The 20,774-nt window shown below is 49.7% G+C and overlaps 1 protein-coding gene across 1 annotated transcript in view; it reads left to right on the top strand.

Annotated features, from left to right (window-relative positions):
- LOC128723748 (zinc finger protein ush) overlaps positions 1-16,474 on the top strand; it is a 51,674-nt gene extending 35,200 nt beyond the window's left edge. The window contains exons 2-9 of the mRNA XM_053817513.1: positions 11,371-12,766; positions 12,845-13,030; positions 13,294-13,626; positions 13,701-14,721; positions 14,786-15,027; positions 15,109-15,430; positions 15,497-15,675; positions 15,775-16,474. Of these exons, the coding sequence (XP_053673488.1) occupies positions 11,371-12,766; positions 12,845-13,030; positions 13,294-13,626; positions 13,701-14,721; positions 14,786-15,027; positions 15,109-15,430; positions 15,497-15,675; positions 15,775-16,348 (4,253 nt within the window). The 3' untranslated portion in view covers positions 16,349-16,474. The remainder of the gene's footprint in view (positions 1-11,370; positions 12,767-12,844; positions 13,031-13,293; positions 13,627-13,700; positions 14,722-14,785; positions 15,028-15,108; positions 15,431-15,496; positions 15,676-15,774) is intronic.
- The last annotated feature ends 4,300 nt before the right edge of the window (positions 16,475-20,774 follow it).

Here is a 20,774-nt window from a genome sequence, read left to right as displayed (position 1 = left end):
TTGTGGATTTGGCGATCTGCCAGCAACACACAACACGCCGTAGCTCTGTGCGGCGGGTTCTCCACGCGTGTTACGTTTACTGCTTTCGGTCGCGGGAACATGACGGTGTCACGCTTGACGTTCATTCCGGGATTGGGATTTACGAGCGGAAACACTCGAGAAAACCGCGCTCCGATGATCGACTTGTGCCGGGGCGGGTTGCGTTACGAATTTCAACATCCATTGCGCCACAAACGCACACAATGCGAGCCATTTATCCGAGCCTAGTGCAGTTGGATGCTGCCCAAATATTAAACATCTCTAACCATGACGATAATTTTCACGCACTATTTTCTTGTTCTTTTCTCTTCTAGGTAAGTTTGCCCGTCCGCTGGTCGGTAGGGGTGTTTGAGTCGTTTGAGCAAAACTAGCGACAGCAGCGTGTGCGTAAGTAATGCATGAAAATAAATTCCCTCGATCGGAAACGATCATCGTCCAGCGTTTGGTGCTTCAATTCTCTGCCCCAAACATAAATAGCTTAGCCCAGACGTCTAGCTGCAAGGGTCAAATTTGCATATCGAAATTGTGTTTGCGTTCTCTTCGAAGGTTCGAACGCAAGTGGCAAAAAAAAATGCCATTTTTCCATCTTTCATCCCCACACGAAAGCAAAAACTATCTCTCACCTTCGTGCTCTGCTAGTTTGGAAGATCGTTCTTTGGCAGCCCATACACTGCATTATGGCTATGTTAACGGTACGGGGTAAAAAGGATGACCATCCTTGGGCTTGCAAAGGTCCATCGAGCGTCGGGGAACAGTATTTGGAAGGAAGAGCAAAAAAGGAATGGAACTTTCGTCATGCCGCGCTCCGAAACAGGATGAGCTAGTGTTGATTGAAGCGTACGCAAACACACCGTTCGATCGTCACTCTTGAGTTCAATGACCGGTTATGACACGCCTGTACCTTGGGGAACTGTTTTCGTTTTCTTTTTGGAAATACAACCGAGAAAATGCGGTCGTTTAAAAACACACTCCTGGTGGCGATATGATGCGAGGTTTCGTCCTCATGGTACGAGAAACTCACTTCCGAAGCTACCGTAAAATCGGAGACGAAAGATATTCGCATTCCTCAAAAAAAAAAAACACACACACAGGCAGCTGCATCGTCAACCGTGTCAAGATATCCCGGTTTCTTCCGAGAACGGCAGCACAAACCTCAGTGCCGAAGGATTGCGTCTCTCGCCACCAGAGTGGACACACGGGGGATGAGTTTCGCCGCAAGCTCTAGACAATTGTATGTGCCGGAAGGGGTTCTTCGGAAAAGATTAACATTTCCACGGCTACGGGGCCTTCGCACGGGCACACGTTCGCATTTGCATCTTTTGCCCGGGGGTTATGGTAGTTTTTATTTTTTCCTGTCCTCGTGCATTTTTACTGATAACGTGCGATCGGGAAAAAAGGCGCAAGCGGTGGGTAAGAAGGGCCAGAATGGAAGGAGGGATATGGCCTGTGGTGGCGTGGGGGATGCAGTTTTGTGAAGAAGGAAATATATTTCCGATATCACAGTTTCTTTCCTCACACGGAGAAAGAGATAGAACGGTGACGGATACCGAACGCCAAGAGCAATGCGATTTCAACGACATCTGGGAGCGTTTTTGTATAATGTTTCGAGTTCTTTTGGGTTTGCAAATATTCCCAAACGAGGTTTTAAAAATAGTTTATTTAATGTTTGAAAATGTACTACATTTTGGTTCGACATTGTACAAAAATTCAACCAAAACTATGGCATGTAATCAAAAAAAGTGTGGTACTATCGAAATCCTGTTCCCAGCAGTCGTGATTTGTAAGAATCGCTTCAAATGGCCTTTCGGAAAGCTGCGGCTAGGATGCTAAATGGTGCTAATAAAAAAAAAAGCACCATACACCTACTCTCCGGAAGGATTTCAGCTCACGTCGAAAGGGATATTTATTGTCCTTCTGCTGCCCATTTCCCCGACGGTTACTTTCCTGGTTGCGGAACCCCTTCGGCCAAGCAAATGGGACTGTCTCAAACCTGTCACCATTTGATGGAATGACCGTGAATCGGATCGGGACTGGTGGCTCGTTGTTTTTTTCTTCATTTTCCTTCACTTCCGTCCCATTTCGCTTCCCGACCGACGGCGTATTGCAGCAGTGAGCTGCGGGGAAAAAAACCCCAGTACCAAATGCGGTTCCAACTGCAGGACGTCTCGCATTCCTCGTGCATCTTAGCGTGATGTGGAAAGGATCGAGAAAAGCCATCCTTCCTGCGCTGCTTGCTGGAGTGATTCATTTCCATCGTTGGGCGGGGAAAAGGCGGGCAAAATGACGCTATAGAAATGTTGCTCCACTGCGTCAAGCGGCCGGTTCCGTTCCGATTTTTAGACGGACCCGAAACCGAACAGACGCGAGAGCAAGCAGAACAAGTGTCGAATGAAGCATGAGGGAAAAAAACACGAAATTGGCAGTGAAATAGCGTCATGCGGCTCGTGCCCTCGCGGTTCCATTACATGGGCGCTAGATGAGCGAAATAAATCGTCCTTCGGAACAGTCATCCTGGTGACGCATTGAGCTTTCCATCGTAAGCGAGGGGTCCTTCGGGGGGAAGGGCCGGTGTGGGGGGGCTAGTAACGTACGTGGATGCACTAAATTCTGATCGATTTCCCATGCGGCGCAGAAACATCCCCATAATGCACCTTTCCCATCCCCGGGGGGTGGGATGGAAATTGAGATTTCCATTTCCTTCCAGACGGTGCTTGGGGGGCGCTTTTTTATGATGGGTTTTTTTTCCTCTGCCTTCTTTTGCTTTTCTTTTAATTTTACACCAATGCGGTTGCTGCCAGCAAGATTTCCGGCAAACGGCAGGCAAACGAATGGGCGGAAATTCGATCTTGCGATCGTTTACTGTTGCACTGGGGGTGGTGGGTGAGCGAAAGAAAAAAAAGAAAAATATCACCTCCCACGGGTAAAAGGAACGTGTTCACGTGCATTTCCAGCAGCGGTATCGCCATGGTTACTTTCCAGCGCCAACTGGCGGATTTGCAAGCCCCATCGATAAATCCCCCTTCAACTCACCTTGTGTGTGTGTGTGTGTGCTGGTCGTGAACGTCTTTTCCTAGGCGATATAACGTCACACCACCACGCTACACACACACACACACACGTGCACGTGGGTGCGAAAAGGTCGAAGGAAATGAATAAATTTTATTATCAAAAATAGATTTGCATAAAATTGTGTGAGCACCCGCGCGAGGAAGCGTCGCTTGTGATTTGTGGTAAAATGGCGACATTGCCCACCATTGCCAGCAAAGGAAACAGACATTAATCCTTCACATGGTCGATCGGGAAGCGAATTTTGCCTTCCACCCTGGGTGTGATCGCGCGGTGGCGGATAGGTTTCATTAAATTATCGGATTTATTGTACCAAAACCCGCCGTAATGTGCGGCCGTATATCGACAAGAAGCTGGTCGTTGGAAACTCCACCGGAAAATGGTGCTCCAACTAAAAGAATATCCGCTAACTAATGGGCTACCGATTTGGCTGCAGTTTTAGAAACGCATATCTGCGGGCCCTTCGCTGGAAGGGAGTTCTTTTTTTTGCCATCCCATCCAAAAGTAAAACCACCAACGAAACCAATCTGAATGCGATTTCGCGAGCCACCTCTCGGTCGTAATTTTCGGGGCAGTCGAAATAAAAAGGAAGAGCTAATGATCGTAAATTTGTGCAACTAATAGCCGTGTAAAGCAAACGGAGTAATTCCCTCGAGATAATTGCTCACGGTTTGCGGCGTTCGCGATGGGGCAATTCAGGAACGGTTTGCTTTCCGGTTCTGGTCGTCTTCCTTTTTATTTTTTTTACGCCCTTTTGGGGAGCTATTCATAATTTAGTCGGCAGGTTTGAGCCACCGCGACATGTAGTGTAGGTTTGGAATGAATTTAATGAGCACACCCTGGGATCGCCACCGTGGAAAGGTTTGTTGTAATGGGAAGTATAGACAAAAAAAGTCTAAAACACACCGACACACCCGGCCTTGGAGGTCCGCGTGGGTGTCGCTGAGTTGGAGACGCGTGACAATATGAGCGGGAGGAACATCCCGATTAAAACCGTCCCGATAAATCCCGAGAAGGACAGAGGAAAAACCCTGTATCGCGCCCCCAACCTGCGTTATTGTGCTTCAATTCGCGTTCACTGGAGCGCCCTTTTTCGAAACTACCGAGGGTGGGTTTCTTTCTTGGCTCGATTTTGCATTGATTTCTTTGGGTTGGTTTGGTTTCCAATGCCAAGCGACTCCACTCGGGCTGCATTTGCTGACCATTTTTTTTGTTCACTCACTCACTCACCCTTTCTCTCTCTCTCTCTCTCTCTCTTGCTCTCGATAGTACAATTGATTATTTTAATGAGCAGACAACGTCGCGGAAACGCGAAACCCCAACGCGATTTGATTGTGTTTCCGATTGGGCTGTGGCGGATCGGTGGTTCGCTGGTTTCTGGTTTCTGTCTCTGTTCAGCTTCGATGACAACACGAAACAAGGCCTACCGGAAAGGGCTTCCCTCGCTCGGCCTCCGTGCAAAGGATTCGCCCTTCAAGCGCACCCTGCGTGCGTTGGTGTAGGCGAGCGAGCGAGAACAGTTTTGACGATTGGACGATTTTTGCTATCGAAACGCGACATTTTTCTCGATCCCTGTTTCCGTTATCTCGCTCCCTCGGGGCTCTCGGGTAGCTTAGCTTCCCTACAAGCGAAACATAATTCCACCCCCACGGCCGGTGGTCGCGCTCATGTCCCTGTGATCGGTTTGCATCGTGCCATGGACGCGTGCGTTCGCGTTCTACCAAAGGGCTCAACAAAACCCTCTTTATCGTCGTGGTGTCGGTCTCGATCCCGGTTAGCGTCGCCATCATCCACCCAACGTGCTTTTCGGGGACGATAATTATCGATCGGCCAAAGTTTCGGTGGCGCGCGAAATGGAAGAACAACTCGCCCAAGTTCGACAAGCAATTCGTGATGTTTTTACTCCCGCCGATCGTTGTAGAACTCCGTCGGCGCAGGAACACGAAACCTGTCCTGTCCGGTGGGGATTGATCGGTGTAAATCAGCCCTCTCCCCACCCCCTTTTTCCACCAGTTCCACCCGGTCGCGCGATCACAGGAGCTGGGTTACAAGCTGCCGTACAAAACTGCCGACGAGCGGCGGTGTTGTTGTTTTTGCCATCGATTCCGTGGGTTTCTTTTTCTTCCGCGGCACGCAGAAATTTGCCCGGTGAACTACCAATTGGGCGGTGGTTTCGAGCACGGAGATGTAGACCTCGCGAACATCGATCGAACGCGACCACCGTTGCATCAATCGCGTGTGCTCGAAGGACACCGCGGTGGGATTTATATTCAATTTTCTTCCCTCCCAAACGCGAGCGCACTCCGTTGATCGATCTCGTGAAACACGACATGCAAACCGGCGGGCAGGGGAGGCATGATCACCGAGAAGAACCCTGACACGAGCCCTTTTGCAAAAACGCGGAATAAAAAACCCCCGACCCCGGGAGCGCTCTTTTGCGGGCGGTGTTGTTTGGTTTCATTTGCGCAGTTAAAATGGCGCAGCCGAGACGCGAAATGGCGGCGTGTGGATGGTGCGCGGATTTATGCTCGTGATTGAAACATAAAGTACGCACGGGGCCCAGCATAAGTCGTCCAGGAAAGTCGGGCCGGCAAAACATTCTTGCGATCCGGCGGGACTTCGGACGGGAGAGATGTGCGATCAAATTAGGCCTCACTGGTGTGTGGCTTTGAGGTGTTCCCGGTGGGATCATCAAACTATGGCCGCGATCTTGGGTTTAGGTAAGGGTTTGCAAAGTCCCAAGATGCTTTGGAATGTCGAGTTGACTCTCAAAGCGTTCCTTGTTGATGAAGAAGCATGTAACAGAAATCAGATACAAGAATTTCGAACAATACTGTTACAACTAGTACTACCAGAACGAAGCATTTATGCTGGTAATAACTCACCTCTTTGAATTCTACTGCTTAAAATGAGCAGCACATTTTATTGAAGATGATCCGTCCCATTTATCTGCCGCACTCGTTTTATGTTCCCCATCAACCGGTTAATACCGTCGGAACGTTTGCTGTGTTTATTTGTTTTGCAAAATTGTGATTCAATAATTGGAATTAAACACTTACAGAACGTCGCTATCATCGAGGGCTGCCATTTTGAATCATAACATCGTTCGAATATCGCAAAACAACTCAAACACCGCGATTCAGCAGCTCCGCTGTATCACAAATATGTTTTTCAAACCATGCGATCTTCTCGGCTATGCGATGCTTTTGATTCTCGCTTTGGTCTCATTACAAAATGGGAACAGAAATGCGAGCCTCGAGTTGGCTAAAAATAGCCACATACAGAATACGGTAGCAACAACAGCTCACAGTACGTAGAATTGCTTCATATCGTATGTTTTGTGGAATTTCACTGGTGATGTCATGCCAAGATTTCGTGGATTAAGCCAAGAGCCGTGGTGTGGTTTTGGAAATCCACTTGATTGGCAATGTATATGCTTTGCTTGTGCATAACGACCACCCTTACTTTGCTTATTATTAACGCCGCTCTGCAAAGGGATTGTTTTGTGTTCGATGTTGGGCACTAAAGCAATATAAAAGAATGTTTCGCAAACAAAAAGCATGCCAGCGCTTAGTGATAAGCAACCGAACGGTGAACTCGGCAGTCGCATTGCGATAAGGAAACATTCCAAAATGCATTGGCTCGCAATCGTCCTATTGACACTTGCCCCCTCTTATCACTTAGATTAACCGTGAACACGTTTTAAAAATGACACGCGATAAAGCACATGAGGCACTCCCTTCTAATCGACCCGCCCGCTCTCACAGAATCTCGTGAGACATCGTTCGAAGGGGAACGTCTGATAAGGAAACAAAACAAAGCGAAGAATTTACCCCCTTTCACGGTCAACTGATTCCTTATGAAATTGCTATTGCGCGAAACATCACACGTCATTTCCGGCTCTCGCTGTAAGAGATGCATTTCTTAGCAATTCCGGCCCGTGGAGAGCATCATTCCTACACCGACGAGAGCCTGTTCGAACGTATGTTCAGGGTTATTAGAAACACATATTCCCATAACAACCAAACGAGTGTTTCCGAATTCGCTTGTCGTTGATTTTTTTTCTGACGATATTTCGTCGCCAAACACACCAGCGGGCTGTGGAAACCAAAGCAGCCGATGTACCGGCGACGCCACACATTAGGGACGTTTAGGGCCACAAACCGGTTTTTGTCCATCATCACCTCAATACGGCGAGACAATCGAAGTTGAAGGAAACGTTTTTGAGCTCCCGAGTAGTCATTTGTGACTTCAAGAGTTGGCTATGCATTCGTGGGTGATGTTCAGCTATTTGCACCGGAGCTTGGGCCACCCTATATCCTTCGTGTTGTCGCGCACCTTTTTAATTCCAATGATGAGGCACTCATACAGCTTTACTGCCCATCTTTATCGCTTTATTAGACACCCCTGTGCTGCACACACGAGAAGGCAACGTTTTGAAGTTCGATTTCACGCCTAAACGGTGTCCAACCGGGGTTTCGTTTTATATTTATTCGCTTCCAATAAACGTGTCGTTTAATCGGCCGAGCGTGTTCGTTTGACTGCCGGTAACGAATTGGGCTTAAAATTGAAACCCTCTCAACGCGAGTCCTCTTGCCGTTGGGTTTTTGGACCATTGAGTTATCATTCAATTCCCGCCGGCGAGTATCTCCGGCTCGAGATGCAGCCTCACCGGGAAGTGACGTGATGCTTTAATGAGTCGTTATCGCACGCTCGTTTTGAACGAAGGAATGGCTTTTCGATGGCTACACACGCGTACACACGAGTGCGCAGGCAACTTCTGGGCTCACAAAATATTCCCCCCTTTGCTGACGTCGGCCATGTGCGCTGTGTAATTATTCCATACTGCAGCTCTGTGGCTCTGTGGCCATTGAAGAGAAGTGAATTTCCCAGCGCGAGCTTCAACCCGAGAAAACAAAACACGCTCTTGTTCCCGTTCGGGGTGCCGTCTCTTCCGGGACGAGCGATGAAGTCATCAAAGTGGGTAGCATAAAGTGTGCTCCCACGTGAGATTTCGGACTTTTCGCTGCGTGGTTTTTCACCACACGCCCCCAGCAACAGGGAAGAAGGCGCATTCCCGAGGAAGCAGCTGCAGGGCGCGCTAATCTTGCCCGTGCAAAAGGTGTATCATCTGAAGGGCAGCCCGACCGTTCCCGGAACACCCAGGGATGGACTCGATGGCCTTCGAAACCATGCTTCTGGTACTGAATATAAAAATCAAACCATGCTTCTGGTACTGAATATAAAATCACACACACTCTCGCGTCCATTAGTCCGTTCGATTTTTGAAGGTTCTCGGGCGCGCATCTTCCCTCATTTGCGGGTGCGGTCTTTTCGGGTTCGGCTGCCCATGAAAAAGGGATACACCTCTTGGAGGTGGTATTAATTTTTCCACCACCACAACCACCCCAACTAGGACACCACCCGACTGCGTGTTATCGCTGCGTGCTGCTGCAGGAGAAAGTGTCCATCGCTTAGCGAAACGGATGGCTTCGAAACGGACGCTTTCGCTTCTTTGTTCGCGATTATCGAAAAGCCGTTCTTTCGCAGGCGCGCCCCATCCTCGGGAAAAGGACCAAACCAAACACTCCCGTGACGCGCTCCATCTCGCAACGGGGTTGCGGGAGATGAGATTATATAAACCCATCGTTCCGGGCGCCTTTTTTGACGGTCGCCATCGCCGCCTTGGATTGGGTTTTTGTTTCGACCGGTTTGAGCTGACCAGTTTGTAAAGCCTACTACGACGCTGGCGGCATTGCATGTGGCGGCGCAACTTCGGTTCCGGGAATTTGTGGTTTTATTTCATTCAATTTCGGGGCGGCCCACCAAAAACCCGCCACTTTCGCGTGCATCCGATGGATTGTTTCGAGCCTTTCGGGCATCTCTTTGGCATCCCGCGTTTTGGAAGCGCGCAGATGTTTATAATTCAATTTAAGCGATGCCCTTGAGTGAGCGGCAAGAGTACGGCAAGGCGGCCCATGTGGAAGGGAGAATCCTTTCCTAGCGAGGGGACGACACCAAGCCATCGACTTATGATGACGTTTGTAAAGCGGGTTTTTACGAGCATCGTCTCGCGGAGCGCGCATTCGTCGCACATTATGCGCGTTGCTCGTGTACGTTGCCTGCCCTGTCGAAGGATTGTCTAAGCAAACCGTCACACAAGTGACTTTAACTGTTCCACGGTCGCTGAAAACGATTCCACCGCGGAAAGCCAGCATCCATCCGATCGTGTGCTGCTTGCCTCACCCGGGATCAAAGGGCCCACCGAGCGTTTCGTCGCTTTTCTAGGCTCCGATGTGTGGGCTCCGATCGCCACTAATTAGCCCGGTCCAAGGCTCCTTGGTGCCGCAACAAACGGTGGTGGGATTGGTCTTGGAAAAATCAACAAATTGCTTAGCACTTCCGCAAAACTCTCCCGGTCATCGTGGGTCCATCCGGACCATCGCCGTCGGTGAAAATGCCGACCGCGCGCGCAGGTCGGAAAAGTCGTGCCGCTGCTCATTATTTTATTTGTTTCGTTTCGCTCAATGTTTTCCATTCGCCGCTTCACGGGCAAAACGGACGCGATGATAGGCACGCTTTCGGGTGGTTCAATTCACATGTGACTGCCAAAGGGAGCACGGATTGCACGAGAAAGCCAGGAAGAGAGCGAGCGAGAGGATGAAAGGGATGACGAGCAGCCCTCCCAATTCCACCCGCAAATGGGCGGAAAATGAAGAAAAAGAGAAACGTCCCGTGAACGAGTGAAGCACATAAAATCAATCGCGTTTTACTCCCACCCCTCGAATGTTCTCAGCGGAACGCTCGGCGACATCGGCGGGTGTGCATAATTTCATGTATGTTCACTCACGATATCGGTTTCTCGTTTCGGACCTTTCACTCCTACCACAGGGTTGCGATCGCGCTTGCCTTTGCGGCGGCTTCGTTCACATTTGTTTAACGTGTATTGATGTTTTATTTCTCGTTGCGCCCGTCGTCCTCATCGAGCGCTCTTAATTGATCCTCCTGTGAGAAAAGGGCCCCTACACCACCAAGGAGGTTGATGGTAGCTGTGCGATTGTTGGCCCGCGCTCTGCATCAACCCCCGTTCCAGCGAGGGACACGACTTTTTGCTGCCACCGTCGGATGGTGATCTAAGCGAGCGAAGCGGTCGAGATCGCGGTGTACTTTTCTGTCCCCGGTGTGCGGTTTTGTGCACGGCTGTTGTGAATCCATATCGTCCATCGTGATCCCAAAGTCGACTTTGGGTTTTTTTTTTGTTTCGCGTGTCCAACTTCTACCACAAGATCGAGACGACTCTCTCTCACGGCTGTCGATCAACAGCAGCGAGATCCTTCCTGGCGTTCATCAGGCGCTGGGATATGAGCATTCGTTACTCGCTCAAAGGATGCGGGAAAAACCTAATTTTGTTGCATCTAATTATTGAGCAATGTGTAAAACTACTTTGTTAGCTTTGATTGCTCAAAAAAGGTGATGTAATGTTTTTTTTTCGGCCATTAAACGACACCACAAAAATCGACGCCGAAAGGACACACAATTGCTGAACAATTGCGTTCGCGTATTCGCGATCTGATGCCACGCTCAGCGTTCACACGCAAACCCAACCATAAACAACCGCAGCTCCTAGAGGGTTTTCTGCCCCCCTGTCGGTCTTCGTGTACCCACTTAGCCCCCTCTCTCTCTTCGTGTCGAACCGGTGGCGAGTCGAATGTCTCATTTAGCATAAATTATCTCCCGTTTCGTGTTTGTGCCTTTCCTTCACGTGGCGGTTTCCCGTTGATTAATCGCGCACCCTTGGAGATTTGTGGGTGGAAAGTGAGGGGCCACATATGCTCGCGGGCCCTTTCGGAGGAATGCACAAATGCACATCCCTCGGATGGACCGGCAGAGGGTGGCAATTAACACCGCGAAACTCATCGTCATTAACGGCGCGGATGCGAACGGAAACCTTCCTGATGCCGACGGTTTTCGGAAGGTTGTGTGTTCGATTAAGATGACATTAATTTCGTCGTCGTCGTCGTCGTCGGTGGGTGAAATATGGAAGCTTCCGTTTTTGGCGCGAACGCCCATTGATCCGCGCCCCCTGCGAAAGCGAAAATATCTTCGTATCCCTTTTGTAAAAGGATATCCCGCACGAGACACTGGCGTTGATTAATGTTCACCTTGGGTACGGGAACACGTGGAGGACAGGCCAGATAAGCAAGCAGTAGGTACACACACGCTAACCGCTTTTCCCTGTTTTCCCATCTTCGGTTCGATTTGCAGGAGACGATGAGGAAGCCGGTGACGAACAGCAGCAGCAGCAGCAGCAGCAGCAACAGCAGCAGCAATCACAAAACCCCACGGACGAAAACGGTGACGGTGCGATAGGAAGCAACAACGGCAACACACGCAGCAGCAGCACAAGCAGCAACAGCAGCAGTAGCAGCAGCAGTAGAAGCAGTAACGGTAGCGCTAGAAGCAGAAGTAACAGCACCACCGGTGGTATGAACGGTGCACCGGAAGGTGTCCTTACCCAACCGGGAGGACTACCGATGGAAACGGATACAACCGATCGGTGTCCTTCGCGATCGGCCACAACACCATCACCGATGGCGGAAGATCCGGACCGCCGGTGTGACTCACCGCCGGTGCGAGAAATCAAGCAAGAACCGGTCAGCATCATCGAGCGGCCGGGTTCAACGGGTTCCTCCCAAGGACAGACACCGTCACCGACACCGACGGCGGTACCGATGTTGCGCTTAAACGTAGCCCTGGCAGCCGATCCGGCGGCCAATCCGGACGCAAAGGATCTCAAAAACCTCGGGGAGGCTGCGGCCCTTAGCGAGGAAAAGCAATCTCACCATCACCACCATCAACAGCAGCACGCTCTCAATATGGCCATCGGTCATCCACCTCCAGGGTCCGCTCCGGCCGTGCTGATCGTCCGTAAGCAATCCTCCACGATTAAAGGACCCGAGATGGGGTTGCCGGTTGAGTTGCCACCCCGGTTGCCACCGATGTATGTGTGCGGACCCTGTGGCATCCGGTTCTCGTCGGCATCAACACTGGAAGCCCACCAAACGTACTACTGCTCGCATCGGAAGGACGCAGACGAGCCAGGAGGAGGCGGTGGTGGAACCGGAGCTGGAACTTCCGGATCCGGTGGTACGACGGTGGCTGGAGGGGGTGCTGGTACGGGTGGTACGGGTGGGGGCACCAAGAACGCACATTCCGGTGGTGATGGCACTGGTGAACCTCCGTCGAAGGCCCTTAAGACTGGCAAGCAGTACGCCTGTTCGCAGTGTTCGTACAGTGCTGATAAGAAGGTTTCCCTCAACCGACACATGCGCATGCACCAGTCCTCACCATCACCATCACCCGTCGGTGCGATCGTCAACGGAGATGATGGTGTTATGCTGCACCAGCAGCAGCAACATCAGCAGCAACAGCAACAGCAACTACAGCAGCAACAGCTGCAGCACATTCAAGCTCAAGCGGTCGCTGCTGCAGCTGCAGTGCTTCATCAGCAACAGCAGCAGCAGCAACACCAAGTGCAGCAATCGCAGGGACCGGTGCCGCAGGTTGATCGCTACTGTTCCGATTGTGATATACGATTCTCCAGCACGAAGACATATCGCGCACACAAGCAGCATTACTGCAGCTCGCGCCATCGTGAAGGGTAAGTTGCGCCAGTCAACCTTTTCTAAAGAGGGTTAAAATTCAACTAAACTTACTTTTCTATCTCTCCCCCGTGCAGCCAACAGTCTAACAACTCAACACCGAAACCAGCAACGCACAAGTCGGGCTCGCAGAGTCCACCGGATGTGCCGAAAACGCCGCCGGTAACCGCAAGCCAGCAACCTTTCCTGGCGCTGCCCACTAACCCCATCATCGTGATACCGTACTCGTTGATTCGAGGCGCCAACGTCATACCGGGACTGTTGTAAGTATGATAGTTTAACTCACGATGGCATTATTGGTTTAAAGCAAGTAATATAACGAATGAACAGCCTCGTGCTCGAGCTTTTTTTTACCGTGACTGGTTTGAATTCTGAACACGAACCTGTTCGATGCTATGTGTGTTGCCTAACTTTAGGCGTGATGGTATATAACAGTATGATGCTCGCATGCGACGCTGTGTTCCTTCAAGTTGAGAAGCTACTTTAAACTCGTTCTTAAATTTATCTTATTCTTTTCCTTTTGCAGATCCTCGCTTGCACCCGGGGTTGCCAATCCAGAGTCGGCGTGTTTTATATTCCAAAATGGAAGCCTGCAACCGATCGCCATGTCGCTAGCGTCACAAGCCGTCACGGCTGGAATCGTACCGGGTGGTGGCTTTGAAGGACTCGCAGGATCGCACGGTCAAACCCAGCGTACCTCGCAAACCGCACCGGGAAGCAACACCAACAGCAACAATCCGCAACAGCATCCTTCCCGAGGACCTACACCAAACATATCGAACGATACCAACTCCACGGGTGGATCCTCAACGGGTGAAGTTCTGAAAGCGATCAACAAACGAGACAACACCGCAAACAAGTAAGAAAAGGACGTGATTGATCGCGGCGATTCAAGGACTGCCATTAACATTCTCACTTTTCGTTTTTTTTCAGGGATCAACCGGTCGGATCGACACCACTCGATTTGTCCGTGCGGCGACTTTCGCCTGGTGCCATCGGAAGCTTGAGCCTGCGTGAACGGTCCCTCTCACTATCGTCAGCCGTTTCGGCCGCCGACCAACGACTCGTGGACTATGACAGCCTGATGGAGGGCAAGGAGAATCTCTCCGTCAGCGGAGACTCACTGACGCCGGAACAGATCGTATGTGCGCCATCACTCCCGGGTAGTCCTCCACTGACACCCTCACCAAAACGACGCTCAAACAGTCCACGTGGTGGTGGTTCTAATGCAACGGCAGCCGCAGCCGTCGCTGCTGCTGCAGCTGCAGTTGCCGCAGGTCAGCACGCCCTCGGAAGTTCCGTTCCGGGTCTCTCAATCTCGCCGTTGACGCTACAGCAGCAGCTTATGCGGCCGTTGCTCCCAGCAGATATCGCCCTGCGCCTATCTGCGGTCGGGGATCCAACCGTTAATCTCAATCTAAACATCCTGCCCAATGCGCATCCGCTGCTAACGAAGCAGGGCGTCGAACTGGCACTTCGGTTGTCATCCTCGGGTGGTGGACCAACTCCGGATGGGTTAGCGAAACCGCAGATATCTCCACTCCTTACCAGCATCTCGCCAACGGGTGGTGGTGGTCCAGGTGGTGCTTCAACCCCTGGAGGACCAACAGCTGCCGTTCTATCCGGTCAAACGCCTCAGATCTTCGTGAAACAGGGTGACTCCAAGTGCAAGGAGTGCAACATCGTGTTCTGCAAGTACGAGAACTATCTTGCACACAAAAAGCACTACTGTTCGGCACGCAATCAGGACGACGGCGAATCGGCAAAGGTTAGCCCACCAATTTCACCGCAAGCAACGGCACCCGGTTCCAACGCACCCGGTGGAGTCGGAGGTTCCGTCGCGTATCAACAGTTGATTTGTGCGGCATGCGGCATCAAGTTCACCTCGCTGGACAACCTGAACGCCCATCAGATGTACTACTGTCCGAAGCGAATCGACACCAACCTGCCGGTGGTAAGTGAAGATCATTTAAATCGATCCATGTGAACCAGATCTAACTCGTTTGCTGCCCTTCCAGAATGCCACGGGAGTGACAACCGTGGTGACACCGATGCAACCGCACAAGGAGCGTTGTTCGAAGTGCAAAAGCATGCACGAACCGGGACAACCGTGCACGATCGCTGGCCACGGTGCGTACAAGTGCCCGATCTGTGAAGTCATCAGTCCAAACTCAACGGAAGCCCGCCGGCACATGGACACGCACGGTGGCGTGAAGGCGTTCCGGTGTACGATCTGCCGGTATAAAGGCAACACGCTTCGGTAGGTCCTTGACTGCGACCCTTTTTGCAACAGCGCAGTAACAACGAATGCTAACAAGAATCGCGTTTTGTAACCTTCCAGTGGCATGCGCACTCACATCCGGATGCACTTTGACAAGAAGACGAACGAGTTTAACGAGGAAAACTTCATCACCTGCATCCTGGAGGAGGATGGTATCGAGATACCGCCGGCTGGGGCACAAAACGCGGCGGCCATGGCTGCTGTTGCGGCTGCCGCTGCCGCTGCTGCGTCTCATGCCGCCATCGCGTCCCAGAAACACCCGGGACAGGAGCATTCGGACGGTGGTTCACCTCCGGTGGCACCCGGGATCCTGGGCAACGGGCAGCTTGTGCGACATCAGTGCGAATTTTGTCCGTACAGCTCGAGCTACCGGATCAATGTGGTAAGTCGCAGGTGCATCCCTGCTTTTGGAGGTAGTTTAATCACGTTCTCGGTCTCCCATCTTCAGGCCAAACATATCAAACACGTACACGGACGGGAACGTCCGACGGCTGGTGGTTCGCCCCTTATCGGTGAAGGAGGTGAATCGTTGCTGTACAATGGAACGAGTGGTGGCGAAGTGATCACAACCGTTCTCTCAGCAAGACCTCCGATCGCCAGCACACCCGGGCTCACGGTAGCCAGTAGGTAAGGAACAGAGAGGTACTACACGACCCTCTCGGAGGTCCGTTCATCTCACCTAATGTGTGTCGATATCTAACGAAATCCTCTCATTTTTTATTGTAGTCAAATAATCAAAACGGAACCGAAAGATGACGCTGGTGGCGGCTCACAGGACGATCCGGATACGCCCGACATTAACGTGGACGTCGTGCTGGAAGAACCACCCATCAAGACGGAGATCTTCGACCCGCACATGCCCTCGCTCAGCTCGCCGCCCGTCCTGATGAGCGGCGGTTCACCGGTTTCACCCGGCCAGAATCTGAAATCGAAATCTCATCCAACGTCGGTGTCGTCGTCGGCGTGTTCACCTGCCCCGGGTATGACCGATCGGCCCACACCGTCACCACCAACGTCGGATACGTGCGGTTCTTCACCGGCTTCGCACCAGCAGCCATTACTTCCCGCCGGTCCGAAGCACTGTGACACGTGCGATATCACGTTCACGTACGCCAACACGTACATTGCGCACAAGAAGTTCTACTGCAAGGCGGCTTCGTCGGTGACCGGTGCCGGGACGAACTCTACTGGAGGTGGATCCGTTGTTGCTGGCCGGCGGAGTACATCGGCATCACCCAGCGGAGCTACCAGTCCAGCTGTTACAGTTGCGGTCAACCGAGCGACGGAGACATCCGTTTAAATGGCGCCCAAAATCGACGGGGGAACCCTGTTCCCCGGTCAGTGTGTATACGGTTTATTGTAGTCAGCGATTCGGATGAATAGGGTGCTCTAGGAGAGCGTTAGAAAATGTTTCGTTAAGGAATGAATCGACGCCATCACGTTACTAACTATCCCTGCTCTCAATAAGGACCTCTGTTATCCCTATCGCAAAGGATAAAACTATGTAAAAAAGCTAGCACTATACATAAATACCGCTCGAGTATCGCTATAACTTCAAATGTGCCGGTTGTCGAAGATTGTACGAGGAGATTTTGCGTTCTCCATCTTCCGGTCGCGACGAGAGTGGCGCGTTACGTTTTAAGCCTGAGTTTACCAAAGTGTTTTATTGTTTTATCAAACCCTCCCCACTATAAAAGCTAGGTGAGATAAGAAGGCCTCATTTCCGTAGAAAGGCACGCATGCGCGTGTGAATGTGAAAGCATTTAAGCATTTATAGGAAAGGCATTTTCTCCGTTATTACGTTTAAAAGCATACCTCGTGGGTGGCTCAGGGCTCCGAGTGAGCTTTTAAGGCCTACTGGGGGATGCGAATTGATCAAGCAAGCCATGTAAACTGCTCCATTACTCTTACTTGCAATATGAACTCCTCGCGGAGATGGGAAAATCCCCAAGGGATGCAACGTCCCATTTCGAATGCAAAAATACAAATCGTATACTTATCCCACTCTCCTTCCGCCCTCGAGACCCTCTTATCCCTCTCTTAGACCATAAATGTACGTGTAAAAGGGGACGGTGGAATGTGATTGAAGAATTAGGCTCGTTAGGGCACGGGAAGCCGATAGCCAGATATCAAATTTACAACATAATCGCGTCGTGTTAGTGGTTTTGCCCCCTCTGTTTTGTTTTTAATTTAGTATCGTTGTGACCCCGCTGTAGTCTTGTAATTAAAGCTCGAATGTAATCCCTGCGTCGTGTCGTCTCGGCTCCGCGGGTTGCGCCTCCCCAAACGCCTCCCTCTTGCCGATAAACATTCCTTTTGCTCTCGTGGAAGGACCGGGTCGATGTTTGCCCTCAGCTCAGCCATAGTAGCGATAATATTCTCGGGTCCGCGAGTACCACGAGTTCTGGAAGGCATGGTTTTGTGTGTGTTACAATTAAACCACTTAGTCAGTCGAATGTTTGGCTATAAGGGAGGCTAGTGGTTAGGAAGTAGGAGCGGGAACACCACAATCAGAATGGGAATGTGATGGAATCAATCAAGTTTAGGCATATGCGTGCGACTCTCGGCTGATTTCTCTTTAAAAAAAACCCGTGGGACGGCGGAAGTATATTAACAATTAACCCTAAAGCATATAACGTAAGGTAACAACCAGCAAGATTAAACAATAAAACAATTTGATGGTAGGTGTGTAAAAATAAAAAAAAACAATTTAAGCACACATGCGCTCGCGCATAAATCTGCATATGATTGAGTGCGTGGTTAGGCGAAGAACGTTGAAAAACCCTTAGAAGCAAATGACAATAAATTATTTATTGAACCTTTAGTAGGCGGCAGCGCGCCCAAAACCACTCTGGCCGGCAGAGAACAGTAGAAGACGGGCGTGACGATCTGCATTTACGGAGGAGAGTTAGGAATAGTACACTATTACATAACGCAATACCAATAATGAGATGGGTGGTGAGAAGGAGGTCCTTTGGAAGGAACTTCCACACCAACCGCCAGAGAGTTAGGCACGTATCAGACACGATAGGATGCGAAAATTGCGAAAAAAGCTAGCGTATGACCGAAAGAACGGCATTAAATATGGAAAATTGTATCCGCGTACGTTCAGCAAAGAATACCCGCCGCTCTTAAATGTTAACTTTACGAGGTGGAAGTTGCATTAGACGGCGCAGAATGCACCACCCCGCGAACTAGCTGGAGTGAATTATACCATTTTCTCGGAGAGCGAAAAACAACAAAACCGATAATAAAACAGATTACTTGAACTTAACTTGCAAATTGGAAACAACCAAACGCCCTCCAAATGGCGTGCGTACGGTGTTTTTTTTCCTCCACATCCGATATGCTATGTGCAAAAAAAACGACCACGTGGTTTCTGTTATTGTTATTGTTTTTTACGCTACGCAAAAAAAAAGGACGCCAAAACACGCTCGCCAAATCAAAACATTGGGATAGGTCATGAGCAAACAAGCGCGACGATCGATGCCTCCGTCTCACTCGCACAACGCATGCGGGCCACGTGCTCGTCGGGTAGCCTGCTACGATTCCTGCTCGCCTAGTACAACGGGTCCACTTTTCGATGCAAAATCGTCTCGCGGCGACGCCAAATTTTCGATCCGCTCGGGCACGGTGGGCGTGGCTATGCGTGTTAGTGTATTGGGGCGTGGCTATACGGGTGCGTATCGAAACCACGTGGGTTTACGGGTAGCCTACGCGAAATCCTGCTCTCCTGGTACAAAACGGGCCAAAATTTGGTGTTTTTCGGATCCGCGTTCGGACGATATTTTTCGCGATTTCATCCGCGCGCGTTCGGAGCGCGTGACGTCATCATGTTCAAAACTGTTTTTATGAATTGCGATGTTGTTTGTATGTTTTTATGATTTCTTTTTTGTCTTCTATTTCTTCTTCTTCTTTAATAAGGATTTATCAGGATACGATAAGCATTCCAGCTTTCTGGGGGCTGTAATAAAAGTTTTTTTGGAGATATTCTTTATTCTGAGTGATTTCTTTCATTTTAATATATTATTTTCGACGATAAAAGTGCATTTACACAAAAAAACACCATGAAATAAGCTTCATTTATATTTTATTTCAGTTTTTTACATGTTCTTCACTTATTATTTTATTTTTACAATGCTCATGTAGTTCAAAAACGCGCTAAATTCTACAGCATGTCAATGATTCAATGTTTATTTTACCGCTCGATGCTTCCAATGAATTTCGGATGAAAATATTGTCTAGACACGGTGATTTCTCCGTGTCTAATTATTTATTATTCACTGCAAAAATCGCGCAACGGAGTTTGATAAACAAAATAGACACGCTCAGAATAGCACCGAAGCTAAAAATGTGCTTTTAAGCTCCCCACATGAACCTAAAAACTGTAGATTGAATTGAGGCATTGTCTCGTCCATAAATATGAACCGAACAGAGTAGAATCAAAACTTAAACCTTCCATTTAGACTTCCTACATAAACCTAGGAGCCAATTGAGCCAGAATAATCCGCCTTTTCATAAATATGGACCCCGCCAGCACTTATGTGAGACGGCCTTCAAATGCGAGCATATCACGACAGCCCATAAACCAATGTTTTATAGTGTTTTGTTTTACCAACCCCTTTTGAAGCGAACAAACGAGCCACCAAAAAAAAGGAATGCAATATGTCGTCCCCGTTATTTGTCTTGGTAGTACGAGTTAGATCAGTATTAGACTTGGATCGTTACCCGCGTGGAATTTGACGTTGTTCTACCTTGCCGTTGACCAACTGAAATCATGGGAATGATTAAAATTGAACACTTTAAGGGCAAGGGGGAAGGAAGGAGAAGAAATAGAAAGATTTACCATGAAAAACTTGAGTGCTGCGGCACTGTCAAAACACAGATTTGAACCCCGGTGGAGTTTTAAATATAGGATAAACTTCAACACACTTTCCACATACCGCTAACGGCGTCGATCGATGAGTGACTCGTCTACGTTCAACAAAGTTCAACCATGAGTGCATACGAGCGCCTGATGCTATTTTTAGCTTATGACCAGTGAGTGCCCACTTGAAGCACGCACTCATAAATCGAATGCTTTTTCACAGTAGGCAGAAAATGTGAGCCAAGCAGTGATGGACAAAAAAATCATTTTCTTGTTCCACCACTTGGAATCGCGGATTCGAGGAGAACGCGTCTCGAACGCGAATGGAAAAACGGGTGCATAAGAGACAGACAATCTTCCTTGACAAACTGGTTATGCTTCCCCTCGCATCATGGTCAAGCATACCAATATATGACATGCCGACCGCAAGGGAAAGAGAACAGACAAGGGTAGGAGAGAAGTTTGCTCTGCTGGTTTAAAGCGAGAGATCGCACATAGTTCCGTGAGCGAGAGTTGGTCAAGTCAATTTGATAGTGGGGGAAAAGTTAATAATATTGAGCTCATCGATGATGTTGATGGGAAGTTGTGGGAGAATAAAGTGACTTACGCATAACTTTTTAACCGAGAGATATTTTCGACCTGTGTCTCAACCAAAAATCTAGAACTGAACTGTCGATCAAAGCAGTACTAGGTGCGTACACTAACGTGACGATAAGGAGTGGTTTTTTATGCCTTATCGCTAGACACTCCATACAAATCGAACGCAGAGCCGTTTACTTTAGAGACATTAGTAACCACCGGACCCCTAAGACCGGTACACGAATATAGCAAAAAAATCGACTGCATGCTTAGACGGAAT

The sequence above is a fragment of the Anopheles nili genome, chromosome 3 (assembly GCF_943737925.1).
Source record: "Anopheles nili chromosome 3, idAnoNiliSN_F5_01, whole genome shotgun sequence".
Taxonomy (NCBI): domain Eukaryota; kingdom Metazoa; phylum Arthropoda; class Insecta; order Diptera; family Culicidae; genus Anopheles; species Anopheles nili.
This window is presented reverse-complemented; position numbering and strand designations above follow the sequence as displayed.